A 27,599-nucleotide genomic window follows, 5' to 3' on the forward strand; every position below is an offset into this window, starting at 1 on the left:
TATATATATATATATATATATAATATATATATATATATATATAAATATATATATATATATATATATTATATATATATATATATATATATATATAATATATATATATATATATATATATATATATGTATATATATATATATATATATATATATATATATATATATATATATATATATATATATATATATATATATATATATTATATTATATATATATATATATATATATATATATATATATATATATATATGTATATATATATATATATATATATATATATATATATATATATATATATATATATATATATATATATATATGTATATATATATATATATATATATCCATATAAATAATATTGTCATTATCTAATTTGATCTGAAGTAGTTTTAGCAAAAATGATTAAGATTTTTTTAAGACCCAATAATAACAGATAAAAAATAAGTGTTATGTATTTAATGTACCCACACCAAAATCAGATAATTTAAATTTTTCTTATCGTACACAAAATAAATTATCTAAGACCTTATGTATTTTTTTTGTGTAACTACCTTTTTTATTTTGTCATTTTTTATCACTTTTGTTTTTGTTATGAATGTATTTTTCTATAATCAGCAGTTTTTTTAACCTTGATACGAAGAGTATCAGTGAATAACACTTGTAAAACCTATTATATATAGATATATGAGATATGTGAAAAAAGTTTCCAGACTCTTCTATATCAACGATATAAAAAAAAAAGTATGTATAATTTTAAGTCTTTATTTTTTTTATTTAAAGTTGCTGGAAATAATGTATATTTTATTTAAATCTAGCCGTACTTGGCTACGCGTTGCTATGTCTGATTGAATGTAATATAAAGAAAACAGAAAGCTCCCTTTTCTCACTAAAATGTTTAATCTCATAATGTTTGTGAACCAATGAAAATGCTTCAAACATATCGTAGTCGTACAGGAGAAAGTGACCAACTAACAAAACGTAAAATGTCAGAAGGGCCATGTAAGTCACTTCTGCTTGGCAAGAAAATAAACATCAATGCAGTTAGTCATTTTAAACTAGTCAATTTATTATACTTCCAAGTTTAAAATCCTTTGGGATTTTTTCAGGGCAATATTAAGCTAATAAGATATCAAATAGTCAATGATAACGTTTTTGTAAAAAAAGCACTTGGGCACTTTCTCCTGACTACGATACATACCTGTAAACATCAAAATCCTTTTTAAAATATTTTTTATTGATCCACATAAGTGATAAAATCAGTTTAAATAACACAAGTAAGATATGATGAAAGCATGACTTACGAAAATATATAATTAGATTTAGATAAGTAACATATCTCTACAAATATGACACTATCCTCATCACTTATCGTTCACTTTGTGTAATACCACTTAAAAACTCTACTGTATGACAGCCAGTTTCAGAATAACCATTCCATCTTCAGGTCAAATGTAGACTAAAAAAGAGTTTTTAATATGGTATTACACAAAGTGAACGATAATTGATGATGAGAGAGGAAACGAAAATTTACAATATTTTTTTTGTTTTATATAAACAATTATAACTAACTAACAATCACGCCGCTTCCCTGCAAAGGAAGGTAGAGAACACTAATCTGTATTTGCGAACAATTTTCGCATCTTTAAAGTTCATGCATTTCCTTATACATATATGTTAAGTTTTCCTCAGTCACCCACTGCTTCTATTACTGTACACAATCATCTCATAAATTTGTTTTACTATTCTTTCACCGTTCATTCGATTGACATGGCCAAACCATCTAAACAAAACTTTATAATTTTTTTTATCGGTAATGCTTATCTCAGCCTTATTTTTGGTATATCATCATTTGAACATCTATCATACATCGTATTATTATTAATTACCGCAGATTTGTGAACAATTATTTCTCTTTATATAAAAAATATGATAGCAACACTACAAAACTACAATCATTTGATTATGTTGTCTAATCAATTATCTTTGAACTGAATCAGTAATTTATGACCATATATAACAGTAAATTTTTGTGTTTCTTCTTAGTAGTTTAAAATGAAGTTCCTTATAGTGCTGTTGGCCACTACTGGTGTAGCATTTGCTGACACATGTTAGTTTTAAATTCACTTTTATAATCCAAATAAAACACAGCAATATAAAAATGAAGAAAACATGTTAATTTAAAAAAACATCTATGGGATTCTGTATTCAAAATAAAGTAAAATTGTTATTTTAAAAACGTTTCTAACTTCTTTAAGTAATATTCCATAACAGAATATTACAAATCACAGTCCACAGATTTTTGAAATACTAAACCCAAAACAAAGCAAAACTAAAACAAGAATTTTTACTTAATCAAAAGGTTATAAATTAGATATTTATGTTTACTCGTTTTTCGTAGCCAAATGGACGGATTTCCGTGTGAAGTATTCCCCGGTCTCTACAGGAGTCGGAGTGGACTCGTACTGGCCAATTCACAAGATCCTGAATGATGCACTATTGGATGGGTGGTCCATCGTCTCAGCGAGCAACTCCCTCGGGGCTACCACCCTTTGCTACAAGGCAGACAACAGAGTCTGTCCGTTGTACGATGCCAAGGGAACGATTGCTGGCATGATGCTTGCGGTAAGAAAAAAAAAGTTTTATTATTCACTGATTTCGCATTGATTCTGTGGAATAACATGATCATCTTAATATAAAAACTGAGTTGGTTTGACTGACTTTATTACTATAAACAGGACTGGTTTCGAGAATATTTGTAGTTCTGGAAACTAGTTGTGTTTACATTAATACGCGTAAACTTAAAGAAATTTTAAAAATATGTGGCTAAAATTATTTTATTTTTGATAAAAAAAAATCATTAATTGATTCGGCAGTCACTTTGTGGTAAAATCTATCCATTTTTTATTAATGTTTTACTTAGTAAATACCACTTTTTCTTAAAATCTACTGTGACACATGTTTCGACGCAATTCGCATCATTTTCATACGGTGTTTGAAAATGAAGCGTAATGCATCGAAACACGTGTCACAGAAGATTTTAAGAAATAGTGGTATTTACTAAGCAAAACATGAATTAAAAAAAAAAGTTTTTACCATCGTCCTTTTTATTGAAGGATTAGGGAATTAAACAGGAATATCACTTGGGTTTCTCGTCTAGTTGGGTGCTCGAAATATATTGTGAGGAGTCTTATAAAATAAGTTTCCAGAAACTGGATCTGAAGACGTAGACCTTAAAAAAAGAATCAGCAGAAGACGCGTGACTTCTTCTAGAAAAGACCATTTAAAAAAACTGTTAAAGCAAATCGGTTTTTAACGGCAACGAAATACACAGCAAGTTACAATCTGCCAGCACTTCAAATGAAGAAAATTAAATTATCCGAGTGAATGAAATTTAACTTAAAATTACTTAAAAAAACATCTAACAAAGATGTCATTATTAATTAATGGAGCAATATCCTATTTATTGATTCGGCATTAATTTTGTAGAATGACATGATTATTTTATTAAAAATTAACACTTGAATATACCACTTTTATGAGTTTTATTCACATATACTTAATTCATTTGTTTTAATTTGTACCAGAAGATTAAAACATCTGTAAGTTTTCGAAACTAGTCGTATTTAAAAATAAACCTCATTAAAGTGGTATATTCAAGTGTTTAATTTAAATAAAATCAGCACTATACAATGTTGCCAACTTTGGAAATTATGGGATGTAATTTGGGAATTGTGAATCATTTTTTTTCAATTCTACCAGTTAAACAAAATTTTATTTAAGGACGATTCTGGTCCGATTGCCTCATAATGCGATGCTTGGTGTAGCTGTGGTCAGACCAATATTTATAGTGAGTGTTTTTGCCTAGAATTTTCACTCGTGAATTACGTTAAATTATAGTAACTTTAAACATAAAGAGTAAATCCACTCACGAGTAGGCATAGGCTATGAAACATATAAAGTTTAAGCCTGACTAGGGACATGATAAACGGGGTAGCTAGATTTCAGAGACACTTGGACGTTAGGTTATTAAAAAAACAATATTTACTACTATTACTACCATCACGCCATTTCTCCGCAGGGGTGGGCAGAGAGGATGGGACGCCACACTCTTCTGTCTTCTCGCCTCCTTCACATCCATACATCTTGTCATACATGCCCTCCGATTACGCAGACTTTTGACACCGCCAAAGTTTAGGTTCTGATTGATCTGATCGTGCCAAGTCTTTTTCGGTCGTCCTCGTTCTGTTTTCCTTCTCACATTCGCCACATATATTTTCTTAGTCTTTCTCTCGTTATCCATTCGCTCCACATGTTTAACCACCGCAAAGAACTCTTCCTAATATTTTCAATTATTCCTCGTTCAGCCTTACATTCCTTTTTTATATCTTCGTTTTTAATTCTGTCATATAATGATTTTCCACACAATCGTCTAACAATATTTATAACTCACATAATATAATAAAACTGAGTCAGTTGTAGAACTGACAAGTCACAAACATGACCAACTTTCATATCTCACAAATTGAGACTATAATTTTTAACAGATCCCTCCCGCTAACGTAGAAAACCAGAACATTCCTTACGACTTCAAGAAGTTCCCAGTTTACGAGAAGAAGGTCATCAACTCCGTCGAGTATTGGACTTCCACTTATTACATCGTGGATCCAAAGGTGATCATCGGCGGCGGAAGGCCCAACACGGTCTCTCGCATAGGAGAAGGCCTTTGGTTGAAGAGCGGAAATGGTTTCGTGGAGGTGCCAACAGACTTGGAGAGCATCAAGAAAAATACACCTTACACATGGCAAAACTGCATTCCGAGTATGGGTAAGAATTGCCATGCATTTTCTCATTCCCAAAATATGACATTTTAACTTTTTTTCCTTCTTTAAATGTTTCAAGAACGTCATAAATAAAAAAAACTTGATTTTTCAGGAGATCGTATTTAAAGTTAAAAAATACAATACAATGTATTAAAAAATAATACCAAGCCACTTATTGAATTTTTTACTATGCAACAGATCTTTTAAGGTAAAACCTGGAGGTTTATTTTCCATTTGAAAAATATCTAGGATATTTAAAAAAATTATTAAACAATACCTTCTTCAAAATGCAAAAACAACACTTTCTGGCTTGTAGCGTGTTAATATTAAGTAAAAAATATGCCTCTTTTGCTGAGACATAGTACATTTTTTGGACATTCCGAAAACACGCACCACTGAAAATTGTCGGTTTTTGATTTATGACGTTTTTGAAAGGAGTGAGCGATATGTAGTAGTATAGGATGAAATTTTGGAACAGTATAAAACATAATAAACACACTCACACATACACATACATATATATGTGTATGTGTGTGTGTTTGGTAAAACATCGTAAGGATTAATTAATTGTAAATCATTGAAATGAATTGAACGCGTTGTTAGAAGATGAATTTACTTATAATATTAATAAATTTTTAAGAGGTAGATGATCTCGTTTATTTGGAAGGTATGTTTTCAAGGGATGGAAATATTGATAACGATAAAGGCTTTTCACATGAAATTGGATATTTTGCAAACTAAATTGGATGAATAACAAATCAATTTGGAAGTTAAATTTTACAACATTTTGAATGTGTCCAAATACTTGTTCACAAAATCTGGATTATCTCCAATTACAGGAGTTATTTTCAAAGTATTTTTTGTCGACTGTCTTGCTGTTTTGTTGTTTTGACGACCGTCATAGGTTGACATCCATCAGCTCCGTAAATGCCCAGACTCCATATTCTTCTTCATCTTTGGTATGTCAAAAAAAATTATAGAATTTTTAAAAATGCATGTAAGGTCATGATTTAAAGTTATATTGAAAATCTTGTCTGAAAACTTCAGTAAACATCGCACGCATAGGCAACGACATTGCATTAAAAGTATTGAAGCTATTTTTTATTATCTTCAGGAATTCACTACTACTACAACATGACCCGGATGACAAGATGTGAAGACGCCCAGCCCTACTTTTTGCTGATCAAGGAAGACAACATTGTTGGTCTGGGATGGCAGTTTAACGGAAGAACTACCCCAGTGATCAGGAACTGGTATGACGCCATCAACAGCAATGCTGTGAAGGCGACTGTACCCGTCTCTCCGCCGTGTCTAGCTGAAGGGGCCGATAAGTTCGGAGTGATCTCCATTCACATGTACTTCGTGAAGACTCCATGGGCAATTCCTTGCACTCAGGCTATCGACAGTGTAGAGCCTATTCCCGGACTACCGTAATAACATTGCAATTCGAGACTGATTGTTGGAAAATTCCAAGAACTGTTTAAAAAAAAAAGAACACAACAATTTTAATAAAATCGACGTTTTTATCAATATTTATTCGTGTATTTTATTTATTGTTTCAGCATTCACTTTGTGGCAAGTCATGATGAAATTTAAAAGAAAACAATTTTTTACCACTTGAGTGTGTCCAAATACTTGTTCACAAAATCCAATTACAGGAGTTATTTTCATATTATTTTTTGTCGACTGTCTTGCTGTTTTGTTGTTTTGACGACCGTCATAGGCTGACATCCGTCAGCCCCGTAAATGCCCAGACTTCCATATTCTTCTTCATCTTTGATGAGATGTCAAAGAATAATATTACTTTTTTATTTATTTTTTTTATTTATTATTTATTTTTTTTAAATACAACATAGATGAAGAAGAATATGGAAGTTTGGGGATTAACGCACTTTACACACGTGTAACATTCGCCAATTCTACCTATGATTGACAATAATAATAAAAATTGGATTTTACAAATACATATATATTTATATATATATATATATATATAAATATATATATATATATATATATATATATATATATATATATATTATATATATATTAAGTTAAAAATATGCCGCTTTTGCTGGGATAAAGAACATTTTCTGGGCATTCCGAAAACATGCACAACTGAAAATCGACGATTTTTGATTTATGACGTTCTTGAAAGGAGTGAGCGACATGTGTAAAGTGATCACTTAAACTAGCCTATGACGGTCATAAGCCCCGTAAATGCCCAGACTTCCATATTCTTCTTCATCTTTGATGAGATGTCAAAAAAATGTATAAACCTTGTACATGATAAGCAAGGTAAATAATAAATGCAACTCCTAAAAAAAAAAGTCATTTTAAAATAATAAAAAAAATGGTTAAGATGTATAAATAAAGTCCTTCACCTACCGCTTTGCTGAAGTGTTATAAAATTTTATGTGCTCACAATAAATACGTATACGACTTTGTCCGGTTTTCTTCAGAGCGAAGTTTTTGTGTCTTTTTTTCGTTTGCGTTTGTATGTTTGCTTTCTCGTTGCGCAAAAATTTTGCCCGGAACGCTGTTTATTTTGCCCTTTTTTCTGTTTGGTAAGTAAACGTAGATTTTTATTTGGCCTGTAACTCTCCGCGACAAACCAACACGGGTCGAAACTTTACATCATAAACTACGCGCTGTGAATTTTTATTGCAGCAAAAATGTAAAGCTCCAGCAAATTTTAAAGTTTGAATAACAAATACGGTAACTATTTACCTATTATTAAATCAAATATTCCAAATTTAAAAGGTTTGTATTAGAAAAAAGTAAAAGCTTAACTTACAATGGAAAAATCTGGAAAAATAAACATTAAGTTAAACCGGATTTTCAAAAGACATGAAAAGTTCTCACACATAAAGGAACGTGTCAATTGAAGGATATATGTACAAGTTCCGAAATGATTGTCAATTATGGGTAGAATGGTGAATGTTACATATGTAATTTATTATTAGATTAAAACCAATATTTTTAGCTTTTCCACTTTTTTATTTGACCAGCGACCGGGTTTCGTCGTTACCGACATCATCAGACTGGATGTCGGTAACGACGAAACCAGTCTGATGATGTCGGTAACGACGAAACCCGGTCGCTGGTCAAATAAAAAAGTGGAAAAGCTAAAAATATTGGTTTTAATCTAATAATAAATTAAAAATGCAATTCCATCACGAAGTGTCAGTGGATAATATAAATCTGTTACATATGTTTAAAGTGATCACCTTAACTAGCATATGAAAGGTCGTAAGCCCAATAAATACTAATACTCCCATATTCTTCTCCATCCATTGTTTATTGAGATATATAAGAATGTAATTAATCAATAAAACTATAACCATATTTTAATTTTTAATTCAAATTTTATTTGGTCAATACCACTCTTTCTTAAAATCTATTGTGATACGTGTTTCGATGCTATCCGCGTCATTTTCAAACGCCGTATACGGAATGCATCTAAACACGTGTAGCAATCGATTTTAAGAATTAGTGGTATTTACCAATTAAAATTCATTTGATTTCTGTTTTTAAATAACATTTCTCAATGGAACTACATTTTGTACAATCAAATAACAACTACAAAGTTTTTTTCACATTTATTAATAATAAATATGGAAAAAAACATTGACTTATTATTTTATTACTAAAGTAAAATTAAAATAAAGTACAAATAGTATTAATCAGTCTTGATAAAGAAGAGGTTAGCTTCGAAACCAGTAGACATTGTAATTAAGTTATAATAAAATATTAGCAGTGATTTTAAAACAAAGTCTTATTTTAATTTTAAAATGTTTAGATATTAATTATATTAATTAATTATTCTATTAAATATTGATTAAATATTATAAAAAATAATTATAATTCATCGCCATATAATTATATTTTCAACTGTATTTAAAATACATCTCCAAGATCTAGTTTAAACTTATAACAGCCTCCCTAACGAGAGTTGATCTGCGAAACTTTAATTAAGGGTACGCTCTGATTACCCCAAGTGGGCAGTATCCTGTGTAGGGGTCGCTGAGGTGAGACATTGCGGAAGGAGACCCTTAAATCAAAGTAATGCTGGCACTGAGATCTTGTGAAATGGTTTGCACTGTTCGTAAATTAAACAAATCAAGTTAACATATTTTATTTTATACATGTATGTTTTAAGTTCAGATTTTATGGATAACAATTTATTTGTAATATCTTCTTCTTATCAAAGACACAATTAAAAAAAAAAAAAAAAAAAATACATGTGAAATAAATAATTGAACTAAAAAAATGTCATAATAATAATAATAATAATAATAATAAAACCCTTATCCGCACCCCAATGGTGCATAAGGCACTGCGTCATATAAACGCAGAGTTATCTTGATCGTTTACACATGAAGGAAAGGTGATCAGCCCTCCGCTTCAGGTAGCAGTCCAGGGTAGTAATGAATAAATATTTCAGTGAAAAAATCACTTATATTTATTTGACCCCCCCTGGGAATCCAACCCGGGACCTCCAGAACGGTAGCCGAGCGTGCTGACTATTACACTACGGAGGCGGACGAAAAAAATGTAAACAAGACGAAATAAAAAAGGTAATTAAAATGATTTATGAATTAAATAGCTTTTTATGTAAATAAATGTATATTTCATTACTGAATGAAAAAATTTTAATTTATAGACAAATTTGATAAATATTTTGGAATTTTATAAACATGATGTAAATAATAATATATGCATTAATTTTTAAATCAAACACAGATTTTTAGAGTCTACTTAGTTGTATTATTTGTCAACTCATTCGTTTGAAAATGCCATAACTAGGCAAACCAATTGTCACAATATTCATTTTGATGTGGTTTTTAATAAAATACATCTTAGTAGACTCAAAAATCTGTGTTAAATTAAAAAATTAATACGTATATTAAAATGGAGTTCTACAAATTAAACGCCAAATCAATAAATAAATAAATAATTATATGTGGTACCTACGATAATGTATATTATTTATCTTTCAGTTTCTAATGTACAATACTACGATATAAAATATGTAAGTTCTACACTTAGCAAACGATATAGATGTAAAACATTTGAAAAAATAAGTGGTCTCTGGTGTTTTCTAATGAAATCGCTTTTCAGCAGCGGATTCCCAAATAATCTCATTTGAATTCGGTTAAATTCGACAAATTGAGCGGAAAAATCTACAAGTCACGTAGTCCTTTTCGCATCGGAATTCTAATATGTAGTGGGTGAGTAGTAAAAACCGGGGTTTCATCCCCACGTCTGCCATTTATAACCCCAAATTGGTCCCTGAATAATTGCGGAATTTCCCTTTAAACTTACCGTGCAATCCTCGATCCTGGTGGAATAGCGACATGTTTTATATGAGAATTATGGTTTGGTCATGGTATGCATACCCGAGAGAAGCTGTTTTTAAAATGTGTTTCTCTATTTCGTTTTTATAGGTACTATGAGTTTCTGAACAATGTTTTCATTGTTATTATTTTTGGATTATTTGAATCGGCCGTCACATTATGGTAATAATTATCCATCAGTAAATAATTGTTCATTGGTAAATATCACGATTTCTTCAAATCTATTGTGACGCTTTTCGATGCATTCCGCATCATTTTCAAACATAGTTTGCTTTGTTTCGTTTCTAGGTATTAGAAAATGATGCGGAATTCATAAAAATACGTTCACCATAGATTTCAAGAAAAAGTGGTATTAACCTAGTAAAACTCACATTAAAAATGTCATTATTTTATTATTGATTTTGCCCTACGATCTTGTTTGTACCTAGGTATCATATACAGTGATAACGTACCTAATTCGTTCCAAGAACAAAATTCGTTACACAAAAAGTTACGCATTTTCTCATTCCACATTCTCGTCCATAAAAGTTGAAGTACAATATCATTTCAAAAAATCTTGATAAAGATAACTCAAGCATTAACATAACAATTTTGTATTAGCGGACAGAATTTTTTTATACACTCAAAATATTGATCACTTTGTAAACTGTGTCATATATCATTTTTAACCAGAAAATGACATATCGTAAGCCATGTAAATACCCAGGCTTTCATATACCTTGTCACAAAACTTTATCATTAATGACGTTAAATGAATTTAGAAATTTAATATATTAACTAGGATACACTTAATAAAATACCAAAAATCATATTAACTTTCTTCATTTGTTTCTTTAATTAAAAAAAATCTGGTTACAATTATTTTTCTTAGGTATTTTTTGACCATTTTATCTTATTCTAGAGATATTATCTATATTTTTATATGGCTGGAGCAAATTTAATCGAAATAGTTTTTATTTTTAAATTTTTTATTTTCAAGTCAGATGTGTGTTCTGTAAGTACCATTTCTCTGATGTGCCCGATAATGTAATCAGTGCATTAATAAAACCATTAAAGTTATTAAACTAATACAAATTTATCCATTTGGGCTAGCATGGGTTATTTAGTCGCTATAAATAGCCAAATTAGAGTAGAACACAACCTGATCGGTAAATACGTAATGATAATGGCTAATGGTAGATGAAAATGTACATACGTAAAACATGAGGTAAAAATAGTAATGAAAAAAAAAACAACATCAATTACTGATTTGTATCAAAATAAATGAAATGAATTTATTTTTTTACTTGTATGTGAAATAATTCGGAAAAATATCTCATGAATTAATTGTGATTCTTTCCAAATTTTTGTTTTATCACTTTATACTCGTATTTTGACTATGAAGTTAAGTATTTATTTTATTTTTAATTAAGGAGGCGAATGTGATTGATAATAGAAATAAAGATCGAGAAAAACTTGCCATGATCAAGTGTTTAAAATAATCGGATGTGGTAAGGTCAGGAGTTGGAATAATCGGCGGGTATGTATGAGGAGATGCATGAATGTGGAAAAGGCAATTTTTTGCAAAGATAGGTTGGTCTGGTGTGACGTTCTGTTCTCTCTGCCTACCTCCTCAGAAAGCGGTGTGATGGTTAGTTAGTTAGTAAGTTAATTTTTTTCAATTCCATATATTTGTGAAAAATCCATACGTACATAGATATACACATAAATTTAAATTTAATAAATTTGCACAATTGTAATATTTTTTTGCAGAGACCCACCAAACCACCTCATGTGTCTTGTCTGTAGAGTTCTTTTAACATAATTTTTTATGGATTTTTTTCTGTTGAACAAAATAATAAAATAAAATAAAATATAAACTTTGATAACAATTTTTACAATCTCTCTTGATCGTTTGCCTGTTCTTTTATTTTGCCTTTGGTGTATATTTTCATTTGGAAACTTTTAATTTTATCACAAGAGCTTATGGTTAAATAAGTGCCCTTATAATTATAACTTTAAGTGCCACATCATGTAAAGTTAGTAGTTTTGAAAATTAGTATTATTGAGAAACGTAACATGTGTCAAACGTGGAATTATCAAAATTGTATATTTTTCGAATCGAGAATAACGTTAGATAAAGAAATACAACTTACCGGAAGGATACTCTGCGACTCGACCATGGCGCAGCTTTGCCTGTGCTGTTGCTGAAACTTTGGCTGATAGGGCTCCAACATCCTGAGGATAAACAGCTAGCATTGAAATTGGAATAGGACTTATCGAATTTAACAACAACAATAACAAAAACGATTGGAACTCTATCGTTTCACAAAAAAATATGTTTCATAAAACTGTTTAAAATTTTCATTCATTTCATTTTAAAGCAATCAATAAATCACTCTATTTCTTTTGCGTATTGTGTCATGATTTTTCAGTAAACTGAAACAAAGATTACAAAAAAACGGTTTTGATAATTTCTAAAATTGCAAAATAATTTTTAATAATAAACGGTTTTTGAAGAACAGTTTCAGTTTTTTTTCTCTAATTGATATAATTTGTTTTAAAATGTGTTAAATTTATTAAAAATAATTTTCTTCGCCCTTTTGAGAGGTAGCTGATTTAACTTTTGAGAGAAATTTGTATCGGTTAATTAGGTAATTATGAAATTTATTTTAGGTAATGTTATGTTCTAACAAGACTTGACTGTAATTATTTATGTGGTTTTATTAGTTGTTTTTCACACGATGCTTGGATAAAGATTTCTTACCATTTTTTAAAACAAATATGTAAGGTATCTTCCAGTACTTCAAACAATATTTTACCAAAATCCATATATTTCTTCTTAGTAAGTTCATGTGTTTATATAATAAAATATAAAATAGAAAGAAGGAAGAAGGTATGTTTGAAGTACCTATTTAAGTAAAAAAAATACCGTTTGGATATTAGATACATGTAAAAAGACGAACCTTATCTTCCCCCATCTGTTAAAAAACAGGGCGATAGCAGCAACCCAAAGAAGAAGTACGAGGATAACTATCATGGCCTCTTCAGCGCGAACCACCACACCGCTGCCATCTGTAGAAATATTAGGAAAATAAACCATTAAACGCACATAAAATCTTTTAATTTTACCATAGTAAGATTATCCTATGTTATCTTATTAGCTACTTCTTATGCTCATTTAAAACTCTATGCACGCCATTGTTTATGGATATACTCATATGTTTATGGATATTCTCATATACATAAAACGTATGTAATGATAAAACATATGTATAATATCTTAACGGAATCGAACCCGGAATCCCCAGAACGGTAGCCAAGCGTACTGACTAATACACTACGAAGGCGAATACTATGTGATATACACATTATAATTTTTATTATTTTTATTCCAGGTAGGTACTGACCATCGATCGTTTTGATCAAATTATATTTTAATTGATATTAGTAATGTTAGTAAATAAGCACTCACCGACTACTTCTGTCTACCGGTTTCGAGACGTACCCGTCTCTTCGTCAGGACATACACTACAATTTAACAATCATGCGAACAACACTACACCACACCCACTTAGTACTATTCACATACACTATCACTACACATGCAAAACATGCAGAGCGAGTTGTTAGTCCCACCATGCTTTTGGGAAGTTTCCCAAAAGCATGGTGGGACTAACAACTCGCTCTGCATGTTTTGCATGTGTAGTGATAGTGTATGTGAATAGTACTAAGTGGGTGTGGTGTAGTGTTGTTCGCATGATTGTTAAATTGTAGTGTATGTCCTGACGAAGAGACGGGTACGTCTCGAAACCGGTAGACAGAAGTAGTCGGTGAGTGGTTATTTACTAACATTACTAATATCAATTAAAATGTTTGACCACAAAGTAAATGCTTTGAATATAAATAATAAATTATATTTTATCAGATACCAAAATCACATTAGAACAAAATTGTTGAATAATGTATAAATAAGACTAGATCTAACTAAAACATTAACTCACCATTAAGCTGTTTCCAATATTTTAGATTTTGAATTGATCGAAATACGCATCATAAAACAGTTTTGTCGTTCTTTAAGTGATACATACTAAAAAATTGTTTGATATTTTAAAAGTTGGCATCCTACATTACTCATTAAAAGAAGCCCTCAAAACAAAAGTTATAAAAACGTAATATATACCTTATCAACTGAAAGAGTGTTTGAACGTACATACTTATTTTACTAGATAAAATATACTTTGGAAATAATCAATTTCGGCTGTGTTTACAAGTCTAAATATAAGAATTTAAATTATTTAAAGTGCGGATCGATCAGTAGGCTTATGACGCCGAATTGTGTAAGTAATCAGTAAAAAAAGTAGTTTGGGAAAAAAAACTATCAGGAAAATTAATAAAATTTGTACCTTAATAAGGATAAGTAAAAGAATAACATGAGTTTTTTATCATTATATTATTAAAATACTCAAAAGGGCATAGTTTGAAGAAAAAAACCTTGTTTAATGAAAAAAACATCTTCAACTTAACTTGAATAAAAACGTAAGCAAAATAAAAGAAGTATAATTTATATTTGAAGCACTAACTTTGTGATTTTACATTTTATAAATTAAACGTAACTTTGTTTTAAAATCACTGTAAATATTTTATAATAACTTAATTATAATATCAACTGGTTTTGAAGCTAACCGTTTTATTATCAAGACTGATTAAAACGTATTAATCAGTCTTGATAATGAAGCAGTTAGCTTCAAAACCGGTAGACATTGTAATTAAGTTATAATAAAATATTTATATTGATTTTAAAACAAAGTTACATTTTAATTTTACAAATAAAAAAGTATTTATTTATTGTATGGTACACTCCGGATTTTCCGGGGTCGGGTTGACTGGATAGTGGATTATCCGGGATACTTGAGCATTGAGAAATAGTTTATAAAAACAAACATATTTTACTATGGTACTTATAAAGTCGAATACGTGTGTATTAAGGGCCGAACACATTTTTTGTCCGCATTGATAAAATAACGATGTCTCTATTTTACGCCACATTCATGGCTTAAAGTAGGTAGGTATTTGTAAAATATCTTGATTACTTTTTTTAATCTTGGCTTTATCTGTGATATTTATCCGAAGAAAAATCCATTGTTTCAAATCACACCGAAATATTCTTTTGCTTTAAATATAAAAATTAATTACTTGTATGACGACTAGTTCCGAAAACTACACATGTTCAGTGTTTTATTTCTATATTCATATCATCATGTTATTCCCAAAAGTTACTGTTGAAACAGTAAAAAATAAAATTGTTATGCTTTACTCATTGAATTTAAAAGTGATTTGAGATGTTCGAAAAAAAAGCACTTAAAAATTATGGAAAAAAAGGTGAAAAAATACACACAAAAGAGAAAACCTTGCTACATATACGTTTGATCATTAATAAAATACAAACTTACACGAATACCTTAAGTTTGATGCTATTCACACCAAAGAAGGCTTATTTGTTTTTAAAAATACGTATAACGGGATTTTGGTGACTTCAAAACAATAGATAACTGTATTAGTGTTTGCGACACGGTATCGAAAAATCCAAGCCCCAAAGACCTTTTTTGTGAATTATTCAAAAACTTTACAAATTGTATCACATATAACTAACTATGGATACGTTTTATTCTCTTTTGTGTGTCATGGGAGTCTCTCGTGTAGTCACTGGCTATACGGATTTGATATCCAGGCTACCAATGGAGATTGCTTCTATCATATTCAGGTATGAAGTATTGAATCTTGTATATACAGTTTCTGCAATTGTTATGTTTTTGACCTTTCATAACATTTGTTTTAATTGTTACAGGAAACTCGATGACAAGTCTCTCTCCACTGCTTCCAAGGTGGATACCATCTGGGCTGACGTCATAAAGGGAGACAAGGTCCTGAGAACCAGACTACGCAGGTACAAGCCTGTCTCCCGGCTGTGTGATCCACTCAACTTGCTCAGATTTCGCAATGCTGAAGATCCACCAAAAGAAGAGACCAAGAAGACCTACGGTGTATCTGGTTTCAATGCTGGAAATACCATCAACTTTGCTACGAATCGTGGCTTTACTAGCCGACCCGTGAAGCGGTCCAGGTTGGAAGACAGTGTTAATTTAAACTCAAAGAAACCCAAGTTGATAAGGTTTTGAAATCAATCTAAATATATTGAAATGTAAATTAACGTTAATTTATTTCATTATACATATGCAACTTTAATAAATCTAAATTAACAAGAGGTTGAAATGTGTGAATATTTTTAATGATTTTTTAAAATAAAATTACAAACTACTAAAGTTCTTAAAGTAATTGTTTCATCAAAAAATAAACAACGAAAACCAGATATGTTAAACCATCATACTCTTCATTTACATACAAACAATACACTGAAATTTGTCGTCAAACACTATATCTGACTTTACACTGACTTTTTACTTTACATTACAGTAGTTACGTAACGTGCCACCCTATGCCACCTAATATTCTTATTATTGGCAAATTTCTACCTATGATTACAGTACATCTATACTGGTACAATAATATTATGTATATATTATTAACTTTTAAATAACATTTGATTATATATAACAATTTTATGTAATAATAAATGTGTTCTTCAGTCTTTGACTGTTTTTTCTGTATGCGTTTTATTCTATTTTGTATATCATAGGTAGTTTCAATATCTATGTTGTCAATCGAGATTGCTTCTGTCATATTCAGTTATATCCGTAGTATCATTAATTTATTCCATTATTTTTTTTCTGTCTGGCTAAATATTTATTTCTTAATAGTTTCGAGAAATTTAATCTGGTCTCGTTTTAGACATATCATTATTATGAAGGTTTTTCAGTTTGCCTTAATAATTGACGGGTGTTGAACTGAAAATTATTCGGAGTAATAAAACGAATGAATATAAAACTTTTATAAATAAATATTGTTTAAATTTAAATTTAATTTTAGCTTTTTTTAAATTGAAATCCAAACCGGAACCTTACACCGAAAACTTAAAAAAAACGAAACTTGACATCAATTTGTCAGTTACTCACCAAATAATTTGATAATTTACACATTTTAAACTCTAGATTACGAGAAATTTACGACGGATATTCAATTTATCGGGAGTATCGAGGCAACGCATGTAAAGAATGTAGCAAAAATTAGCAAAGAATCTTAATTTTTTCCGATATTTCATGTTGGTACTTAATATAATATTTTCAAAAAAACTTGTCGCACTTATAATTTTTATTTTTTTAGGTAAACGTTTTTGGAAAAATGTGAGTTTTTTTCTTATCGTCGTACATTTTACGATATTCCCGTCTTAAGATACATTGAAACAAGTTGTGTGGTCTATGTTTAAAGGGTAAAACATGAAATTTTGGTTTGACTCTAATACTTAGTCTCTTTTTATGGCAATAATTTCCATGATGATTGCCAACCTTTACAGTGTAGAGGCTCACTAAAAAGATGAAGAATTTTCTTCTAAATTCATGTTTGTATTCAGAGTGAAGGAAGGTTCGTGAACAATTTCACCCAACAGTTCTCGAATGGTCGACTAGACAATTCTCCTTAATGCTGAGACATTATTTCGGAGTTAATTCGTCCTTATGAGTGAACAAAATAATAAAACTGAGTACGGTGACCTGAATTGTGTGTATATTTGCATTATACTAAAAAGAAAACTTTTCTGGACATGTAATGGTCGTGAAATACGTAATTTTTAAAAACATTTATGGTTTTTTATCCCGAAATATATCGCATTTTTATCATATAACATTATATATGTAATACATATTTATATTGATATCTCTACAATGATTGGAAAAAATGGAAGTCTTGGTATTTACAGGGCTTATAACCTACCATACGCAGGTTTAAGTTGTGTCATACGTTATAATTTTACTAGTCGTGTTATTACAGCATTATTTTACTAGTCGTGTTATTACAGCATTATTTTGCTAGTTGTGTGAGATTACTAGTCGTGTATAATATAGCACTTTATATACATTATGAAATGTGTGTAAAATTCTTCGATATAATATGATATTGGTCGTGATGATATCTCATCGTAGATGACGAATAATATGGAAGTGTCTCATTTTACAAGTCGTTTAAGATTAAGATAAGATTACTTCTTCGAACCCTCATCCACACCAATGGTGCATAGGACACTGCATCATATAAACGCAGTGTTATTTTGATCGTTAACACATGAAGGAAAGGTGATCAGCCCTCCACTAGTAATATTAAATAAGTATTAGAGTATAAAATCACAAATATTTATTTGAACCCGCTGGTAATCGAACCCGGGACCTCCAATACGGCAGAAAAGCGTGCTGATCATTTCAAGTCGTGTCATTGCATCTTAATTTTACTAGTCGTGTGAGATTAAGAAAAATTACTAGTCGTCTGATTTCACCCTAATTTTACTGGTCGTGTGAGATTAAGATACGATTACTGGTTGTGTGATAGCGACCTAATTTCCCGCCCTATTATTTAGATTCCTCAGACCAAGTTAACCCGGAACAGCTTAGCAGAAACTGTAATTAGTAATTAATTTAATTGCGACGTAGAAAAGTGGTTGCGTAATTTGGCCTAAATTGTTGGAGACAAGACAGGCTTTGTGTTTCCGTAAGGAACCTACTAACAACCCTTCTCGTCTACCCTGGAGGGTTTAACCTTTGGAAATAAATGAGCTTTCAGAAAACAAGTGAACTTTCTACAAGTTTTGATAGACGAAACAATGTTTGAAAAATATTCATAAAACATTGTTTGCGACAAGGTGAAATATGGTAGAATCAGAAAATTTAATAATTAATTATCAAATTAAATAAATTGCATAAATATCAGTGGTGTTTTAAACATTATACAAAAACAAACTTAGATTTATCTAATTAAAAACAAAAATTCGTATCTCTGTGGTGTAATTCGGAACCGGGTTCGATTCCCAGTTGGGGGTTCATATAGATATTGGTGATTTTATACTCTAATACTTTTTTTAAATATCACCTTAGACTGGTCACCGAAGCGCAGGAGTGAGCATCATAAAGGTAAAAAATAAGATAAGACGGCGTTAAAACGATGCAGTGCCTTATGCAGCATTGGTTGCGGATAAAGGTTAAAAGAAGAAGAATTTATAATAAAATTAATTTCGCTTTTTTTTCACAATTTTAAATTATGTTTAATTTTTCTTCTCATATGGATGTTTGATTTAATACGTCATACACAGCTTGAAATAGTTTAGTGCTTGTAGTATGTTTTAAAGTGATACGAGCATTTCTGAAAGGAAACTTGTAGTTTATAGTTAAATTCTGTACGGATGAATGAAATTCCAAAACAAGGGATGTATATTTACTATGGCAGAAAGAATTGAAAAAATAATGGAATTTACGTACTTGATACAAATTTTGAACAAAATAACATTATTAATTCGTAAATATTACGGTGTATTAATAATAAAAAAAACTTTTTTTTAAAAATTTTGTTCACTTCTTTGGATTTTTCTCAATTTCTCCTTCTTTTTTGTCGAAAAAAATTACGTTGAATATACATATATAATATATATATCTTTATATATATATATATATATACAAATATAAATTTACTGTTTGCATACTGTGTTAGTGATTGTCCTGACGAAGAGACGGGTACGTCTCGAAACCGGTAGACATAAAAATCTCGGTGAGTGGTTATATACTAATTTTGTTTCAAAAATAAATAAGTGAAAATGACTAACCACAAAGTAAATGCCTTAATTATAAATAATATTGAGAATATTAAATATACACTTTGAAAAAATCGTTGTTAGTTTAAATACAATAAAATGAAAACATATAGTGTTTGATTATTGGATAATTAAAAAAATATGAACAAAGCACCCTTTGGCTTTCAATTCCCTAAAGGGATTACTTTCGTGGTTGAAAAATAACACGCTGTATATTATGAGATGAAGGATTCACATGGTAACTGCGTTACACGCTTCACCCTCAGGGAGTTTGGCTTATCACCCGTTCCTAATGTGGTCACGGTTCGGGGTGTAATGAACTTATATTATATGAAATAGCAGAGCTCCGTAACTATTGCTATCAAACTAAACCGTGATCTGAATTTCAAAAATTCACGTTTTCAGAGACTTGAAAGTATTTTCAGTCAAATTACTAAAATAATATTTTTATTAAGTTAATAAATAAGGTGCTATAAAATTCCGAACATTTGAATTTCCCATATTTTTATATTTTGCCATATTAACATAGACGAAGAAGAATATGGAAGTCTGTGTATTTACAGGACTCACAACCTATCATAGGCTGGAACGAACATAAAAAAATATATATAGAGAAACCCAGATTTGTGAGCAAGGATTTATTAAGGAAACCCAGATTTATGAGCGTACAAAAAATGTTGCAATTTCCCATGTTTTTATTTTAAAATGTAATTGTTGTTGTTATATTTGTATTTTATCTTATTTTTTACAAATCAGTAAAAGTGTTATAAAATATATTCAAACGCATGTTATATTCATTGTTTTCTTTTTATTTTCTTGCCTTTTGTTGTTGTTGTTACTGTAAATAATAATTGCTTTTAAAGTAGTTTTTTTCGGGACTTTTTTTGATATTTTAGTTTTGTTTAGGTATTTTTAAATACATTTTTAAAATAATAGTTTATTGCCATTAAAAATAGAAACAAAATGTTTCCTAATAAATGCTTTTAAATTATTCTTAAATTATTCATTTTGCATGTAATCTATACAAGAGCTTAAATAAATTAAAATAAATACTGAGAAATAAAAAAAAGTGGTTTTTCATTAAATAATAAGGCTGTTTATAATATAATTATTTAAAAGCCTAGTTATAATCACACGATTTAATCTAATCAATCACCATAAAGGCCCATCATATTAATATGTACTACGTATCAACACATCATCGGATTATTGGTCTATGAGGGTAAACAAAATAATTACAAAGCAAACAAAAAATGTGTCAAATAAATACGGAGTCGGAAGACGAGGGTGAGCCAGGAAATATCGCTTTCAATAATGATTACACATAGGTACCTTAATATATGAGGACGTCAACTAGAAAATAACTCAAAAGTTTATTAAAAAAAAAAGTTACCTATCCCTAATAAAATGAGAAATACGACAATACTTCTAGTGTGTCTAAATTTTTTTTTACAGCGCTGGGTTTTTTCACATAGGAGATATTTTTATATTGATACTACGTATCAATGTATTGATACTACGTATTAATATACACATGGCTACGTATCTGTTTTCGTATGTTTTCTGTTTTATATGTGTTTACTGTTTTTTTGCCGTTGCCTTAAGGACTTGTTTTTACTTTATTGCTCTTCTCGACTTGTACATCTTATAGCTGTATGTTTTTAAAAAAATATTTTTACTTTACCAAAAATTATTAAAAATTATTATATTTATTTAAAAAAAAATACATTGGTAGCTCTCAATTCAGTCTGCCTAACTCATTTGACACTTTGTAATTGGAATGTTATACGAGTAATTACCTTTTTTTTAAATATTCATTTTACAAAATGTGTTTATTTTAATGTTCTGTTAAAATTTAAAATAAATAAAATAAAATAAAATAAACCATTATTTATTCTATCACACACTAGATTATTCACCCTACAGATGATATATCAATAATATAAGTATCTCGTCTCCTGGTTACAACCCTAATATATGAAAATGAAGTATGGAGTTGGCAAAATAAGGATGAAAGTAGACTGAATACAGTCGGAATGCGATTTTTCAAATGAAAGTGCAGCAAAACGATGTATGCTAGATTTTCGAATGGTGATAAAAGGAAAGAATGCAAGGCGGAGATTAGCATTATATATGAAATTGAGAAAAGTGTGTTGAGATGGTTTGGGCATGTGAATTGAATGAGTAAAGAAAGAACAAAAAAAATCATAAGACGGATGTTGTTGGAAATAGAAGCAAAAGAGGACCAAGAAAAACTAAGGCGTGGTCCAATGGGAGTCGGAATAATCTTGGTTTCAGGTATGTATGAGGAGATTCATAAATATGAAAGAGGGGAAGATTGTTTGTAAAGACAGATTGGTGTGGTGTTTTATTCTGTCTACCTACCCCTAAAGACATAGTGATTCGTTAGGTAGTTAGTTTTTCTTAAACTATAGATGAAACATTTAGCGTTTTTCATATAAAAAAAGACGGAAGTCTAAGGCCATGACCAGTCGTTAGCCGAATAAATACCCGGACTTATAAAAAAAACATTATTCATTCTTCATTATTGTAATCAAATTTTTCATTGTAGTTTTACATGGAAAATACCACTATTTCTTACTATCTATTGTGTTTCAACGTACTCGTATTCCGCATCAAATATCGTTTGAAAATGATGCGGACTGCTTAAAAACACTTGTCACAATAGATTTAAAAAAAGTGGTACTAACCAAGTTAAACTTGAACTAAAAATGGGTGGATATTACCAAAAATTGACTGCATCGTCACTGAATCAATTAATATTTTTTTTCGTCAGATTTATAGTTTTTTTTGTGGTCTTGCTCTTACGTTATTACCAACCCCCCACGTGTTTTGAACAAGCCAATATAGAATCTGACTATTCGTTAGCAACGTGACTTACAAGTATGTTTAATACTATAATAAATTCCCTTGCACATATTTCAAGAACTTTAGAAAACTGATACATCTCAAACAAACTTAAACTATTTCCGTAATCCAACATTTAAACCAACAATAAACATGAATGCTTTATTACGAAAATAAATGATTTCAATTGTACGGAGGGAAATTTTGTTAAGAAGGTCAGGATGTTTGGACACAACAGGATAAGAGGAATATGTAAGATCGAAGATGTTGTTAGGTGGGGAAGTCAAGAAAGAAGACAATGGTTTACGTGAGGAGAATGGAACCATCCCCTACATTGCACTGCACGGCCAACCCCAAGGTTGATCACCAAAGAGATTGGGAATCTACATCGCAGGAGGCTAACCCCTCTAAAAAATAGGCTACTAGGCCTACACCAAGAAGAAAAGGAAGAAAAAGACGAAAAAAAAGAAGAGGTTCGGTTAAAATTACTTGATATAAAGTTTTGTTTTTTTAAACATGTAAAAACACAATTAAGTCTAGATATTATTTTTAAAATATATGCAAACATAGCTTGTGTTTTGTTCAATACATGGGATCTTATGACAGACCGAGTCAAACAATGTTTATAACGCTAGCTGTGTATATATTATAGTATATACAAAGAGAAGACCATTTAATCAATACCAAAAGAAAAAAAAATATCAAATACAAATCATGTTTTCAGGCGTCTTTTTATTTAATCCATTTCGTCGTTTACGTCATCCATATTAAGATGTCATAAATACTGTAAACAAAAGCTTCTTTTTGGAGATAATCCAGATTTGTGAACACGTATTTAGACACACTCAAAACGTCGTAATAAATTTGAAATTCTGGGTATTTACAGGGCTCGCGAGTCATCATAGGCTAGTTTAAGTGATTAATTACGAGTATTTATTTTATTTACTAATTATTTATAATGAAGTTCGTACACGCGAGTGTTCGCAAGTTTACGACCTAAACAAATAAATATGCATAGATGTTGAAGTTAGAAGCAATGACAAATAATAAGCATCGCCTGTTGGTTGTGTTATTCTAGTCGTAGAATTCAACTCTAAATAAACTCCAAAACTTTCCGTAAGCTCGAAGTCTAAACATATTAGCGTTATCCCGGATTAGACAATTCGCATTAAGTATTTAAACAATTAAACTGTAGGGAAGTTACTCCTGAAGGAACGCTTAGAAGATGGCTTCCGAGGTCATTATCATGATGAGAGATGAAACGAGAATTTAGCAACTAACGTAGTAAATAATTTAACATAAAAATAATTAATACTCGTGTAGATGGATTTAACGAATTTTATATTCAAAGCGTTAATTTTTTTCTTTGTTAAAATAAATGAGAGTGGTTTGAAGCTCTTGTTATCTAAGCTCTCACATCTAAACCAACTTCTTCTTTTTCTGCTGTGTTCAAATCTTGTACATTAAAAAAAAACTAAGAAACTGACCATCACGCCACCTCCACGCTATTTTTCTTTTTTGTTAGTCTTTGTAAACAATCTTCGTTTTTTTCACACAATTTTAATTTTTAACAATAAATATTTCAAGTGTGCCCAAATCCTTGTTCTTAAACCTGGGTTTTCTCCACTAAGGAGTTTATTTTAATTTGGACATCTCAAGAAGAATATGAAAATCTGAATATTTACAAGGTTAACGACCCGTCATAGTCTGGTTAAAGCGATCACTTTATATACGTAAGATAAAGATCTTGCATTAAGGTCTTTCAAATAATAGTCTATGTTAAATAAAAAGCTTACTCAATAAGGGTGTTACAAAATTTTGAGTAGTGTGGTTTCAATCATGGGTAGAACATTGAATAATACACGTGTATAAAGTGATCACTTAAACCACCCTTTTACTGGTTGCAAGGCCTGCAAACACCTAGACTTCTTCCACAGTCTTATTTATTTATGTTAAGATATAAAAAAATATCATTAACATGAATGTTTTCTTTACTAAAACTTATTTTGTATGATTTTCGGCACATTTTTGCAATCCCTGTAAACACAATATTATATATATATTTTTTTATTCATTTAATATATTTACATTTTTATTTATAACATAATACATTTGAATCATTTATACATATGGAGAACTTTTATATATAAAATAAATACTTGTATATTCGACAAAAATACATCCCATGTTTATGTTTATACATTTTTAAACCTACGCAACTGTATGAAAGCAATTATATAAATGTTTTTTATCCCTCAAAAAAGTTTTTTCAAATGTATCATTTACATAAACCTCTGTTTACGTGAAAATACCTTATTATTACTTTCTGAGAATTAGGGAGAAAAATAATGTCAAAATTTTGTGTTCAGTTATTTTTCACTTATTAAACAAATACCTTTCTAGAATTGTAATTTGAACAGATTTATTTTTCATTGTTTGATTCTATGAAATTATCGTACCTTAATATAATACCGAAAATTCTCACAAATGAAAAACACTTATGTATAAGAAAATTTGAAAAATTCTTTGCCCACTAGAGTTTTCAAATACAGATAATTGTATTATATTGTGATGTTTATTTTGTACTATTCGGGGATCATAAAGATAAAAATTTACAAATGAAATATAATTAAAAAAGTATGAAGTCAATAATTTTAAAATTGTAGTAAAAAACCCAATAAGTGAAAAAAGAGCAGTTAAAAAAGGTGAATAGGTAATTGAAGCAGAGAAAGACCATGAAAACTTGTAACATTAAGTATTTAAATACTTAAAAATGGTCAGATCAAGAGTCGGAATAAGTATGTACCGTGCTGGTGGCCCGGGGTTCGATTCCCGGGGAGGAGGGGTCAAAATGAATGTAAGTGATTTTATACTGTAATATTTATTTGATATTACCCTGAACTGGTCCCACTAGCGCAGGAGTGATTACCTTGCCTTCATATAAGTAACGATAAAGATAATACTGCACCAATATGATGTTGTGCCCTATGCTCCATTGAGTACGGATAAGGGTTAGAAGATGAATGAGGACAGGTTTGAATGAGGAATAGGGCGAATAAGACAGATAGGTATTGCATTCTATTCTCTCTGCCTACCCCTACGGAGAAGCGGCGTACCGGTTAGTAAGTTTTAAAATAAAGAGTATTTAGAGTATGTCTGTGAATAGGTGTATTTTTTTGTAAGTTTCGAATATTTTTTAACTCTAATATACATGATTTAACTCACTATATTTAAAAGTTTAATGAATTACTTACTGTATGTTCAACTCGCTCAGAGCAGCTGCGTTTTATAGGTCTTTATTCCGCAAAATGCTAAACAAGATATTTAAATGAAATGTAAATTTTCTTCAAGGACCTCTTGTATAAGTATCCATGAACTGTTTGATACCCTTAATGATATACGATTATTCTTTAAGGATGAGGCAGTAATACGAGCCCATTCTCTTTGAAATTGTGCTTCCAGTTCATAAGGTTCTACTACAGATAAAATTTAAATAAAAATAAATACTTAATATAGAATAGCTATGGGCGATCGAATAAAACGAAAAATACCTTTTTCAAAAAAATCGTTATTAAAATTGGGTTTTTCAATGCGATCTTTTAAAGCAAGTCACGTTTAAAAAAATATCTGGATATTGCGTATTTCTAGATCCTATTATACAATCTATGAAAATAATCATCAAAAACATATGCTGTAAAGAAATGTAAACCATGATGAAGTAGTTAATAAGTACTACCAACGACATATCTACAAAGATGAAGACAAATATAGAAGTCCGGGTATTTATATTTAATAAAAATAGTAAATTCTAGATTTCGAGAAAAAAATCGTAAGAGTATTCCTGAAATTCTATCAACTGCAGTTTTTAAGAAGTGTTTGTAACATAACGAGTTTTTTTGGAAAAAAGCTGCTGTATAGTGAACATCTAGATTTCAATTTTGTGAAAAATGAAGTAGATAATAATTAAAGCACTTAATCCCGGAATTAACAAGAAAAGGGTGATTGATGACAGCTCTCAAAACCTTAATTCCATTAATTGATTTTTTTAAAAGAAGAAGTTTCAAAGAAAATTTTGAATTTTCAAAGAAATGTATCAATTTATTAAGGAGAGATAGATTATTCATCTTCAAAATTGATCATGTTCAGTACGTCTAAGTATCATTATTATTATTATTGTAAATATAGCATGAGTCAAATATTTAAATTGAAATAAAACTTTAAAATACATTTTTGAGTGTATTAATGTAAATACGACCAGTTTGAGCACAATAGATGTTATCATAAACAACTGTAAATACAGATTTAATATAAAAGGTCCCATTAGTAATAATATTTCAGAATTTGGAAACCATATACTAAACAAATATCACTATTTCAATTCACACATACCGAAATTATTACGTACATTTACATTTAAAGGTCAAGTAATGAAATAAATAATTATAAAAAAAAACATAAATTAATATTTTCTTTCGAAATTCCTAAGCCTAAAGTGACCCCTTCAGGTCATTACTGGATTCACCTCTATCGGCTTATAATTTTTTTATTACTTGCTTGTTTGTATTTTCACCTTTTGATGAAAACATTTGTAGTTCTCAAAACAAGTCGTATTTACATGAATAAACTCAACGGTTTACACAAGTGTTGCATTTTTAAAAATTTAATCGTGTTAATTCATAAAACTTTAAAGCAAAATAATTAGTAAAAATGAAGTAAACTGACCTTCTAACATGGGATACTCCGCTGTAGAGTTTTGATCTCCTGGTATGGTCCGGACGCTAACTTCAACTTCAGCAGGAGGTCCCTGAACAGATTCATCCCATT

General features: G+C 29.9%; 3 protein-coding genes across 3 annotated transcripts in view; 2 read left to right on the forward strand and 1 right to left on the reverse strand.

The window, feature by feature from the left end:
• Positions 1-27,599, reverse strand: part of LOC148301189 (uncharacterized) — a 79,316-nt gene that overhangs the window by 43,136 nt on the left and 8,581 nt on the right. Inside the window, exons 2-4 of the mRNA XM_088273650.1 lie at positions 27,498-27,599; positions 13,126-13,234; positions 12,316-12,397 (exon numbers count right to left, since the gene is read on the reverse strand). Of these exons, the coding sequence (XP_088129776.1) occupies positions 12,316-12,397; positions 13,126-13,234; positions 27,498-27,599 (293 nt within the window). The remainder of the gene's footprint in view (positions 1-12,315; positions 12,398-13,125; positions 13,235-27,497) is intronic.
• Positions 2,049-6,350, forward strand: LOC148301196 (uncharacterized). Its single transcript, XM_088273657.1, has 4 exons — positions 2,049-2,107; positions 2,399-2,622; positions 4,545-4,824; positions 5,935-6,350. Exons 1-4 carry the CDS (start codon positions 2,053-2,055, stop codon positions 6,252-6,254), a joined length of 879 nt encoding a protein of 292 aa, XP_088129783.1. The 5' UTR covers positions 2,049-2,052; the 3' UTR covers positions 6,255-6,350.
• LOC148301197 (uncharacterized) lies at positions 15,814-16,338 on the forward strand. The gene is made up of 2 exons (XM_088273678.1): positions 15,814-15,923; positions 16,008-16,338. Exons 1-2 carry the CDS (start codon positions 15,814-15,816, stop codon positions 16,336-16,338), a joined length of 441 nt encoding a protein of 146 aa, XP_088129804.1.

This window comes from Brachycentrus maculatus, unplaced genomic scaffold (genome assembly GCF_059751285.1).
Source record: "Brachycentrus maculatus isolate JH-2025_06_01 unplaced genomic scaffold, ASM5975128v1 h1tg000592l, whole genome shotgun sequence".
NCBI lineage: Eukaryota > Metazoa > Arthropoda > Insecta > Trichoptera > Brachycentridae > Brachycentrus > Brachycentrus maculatus.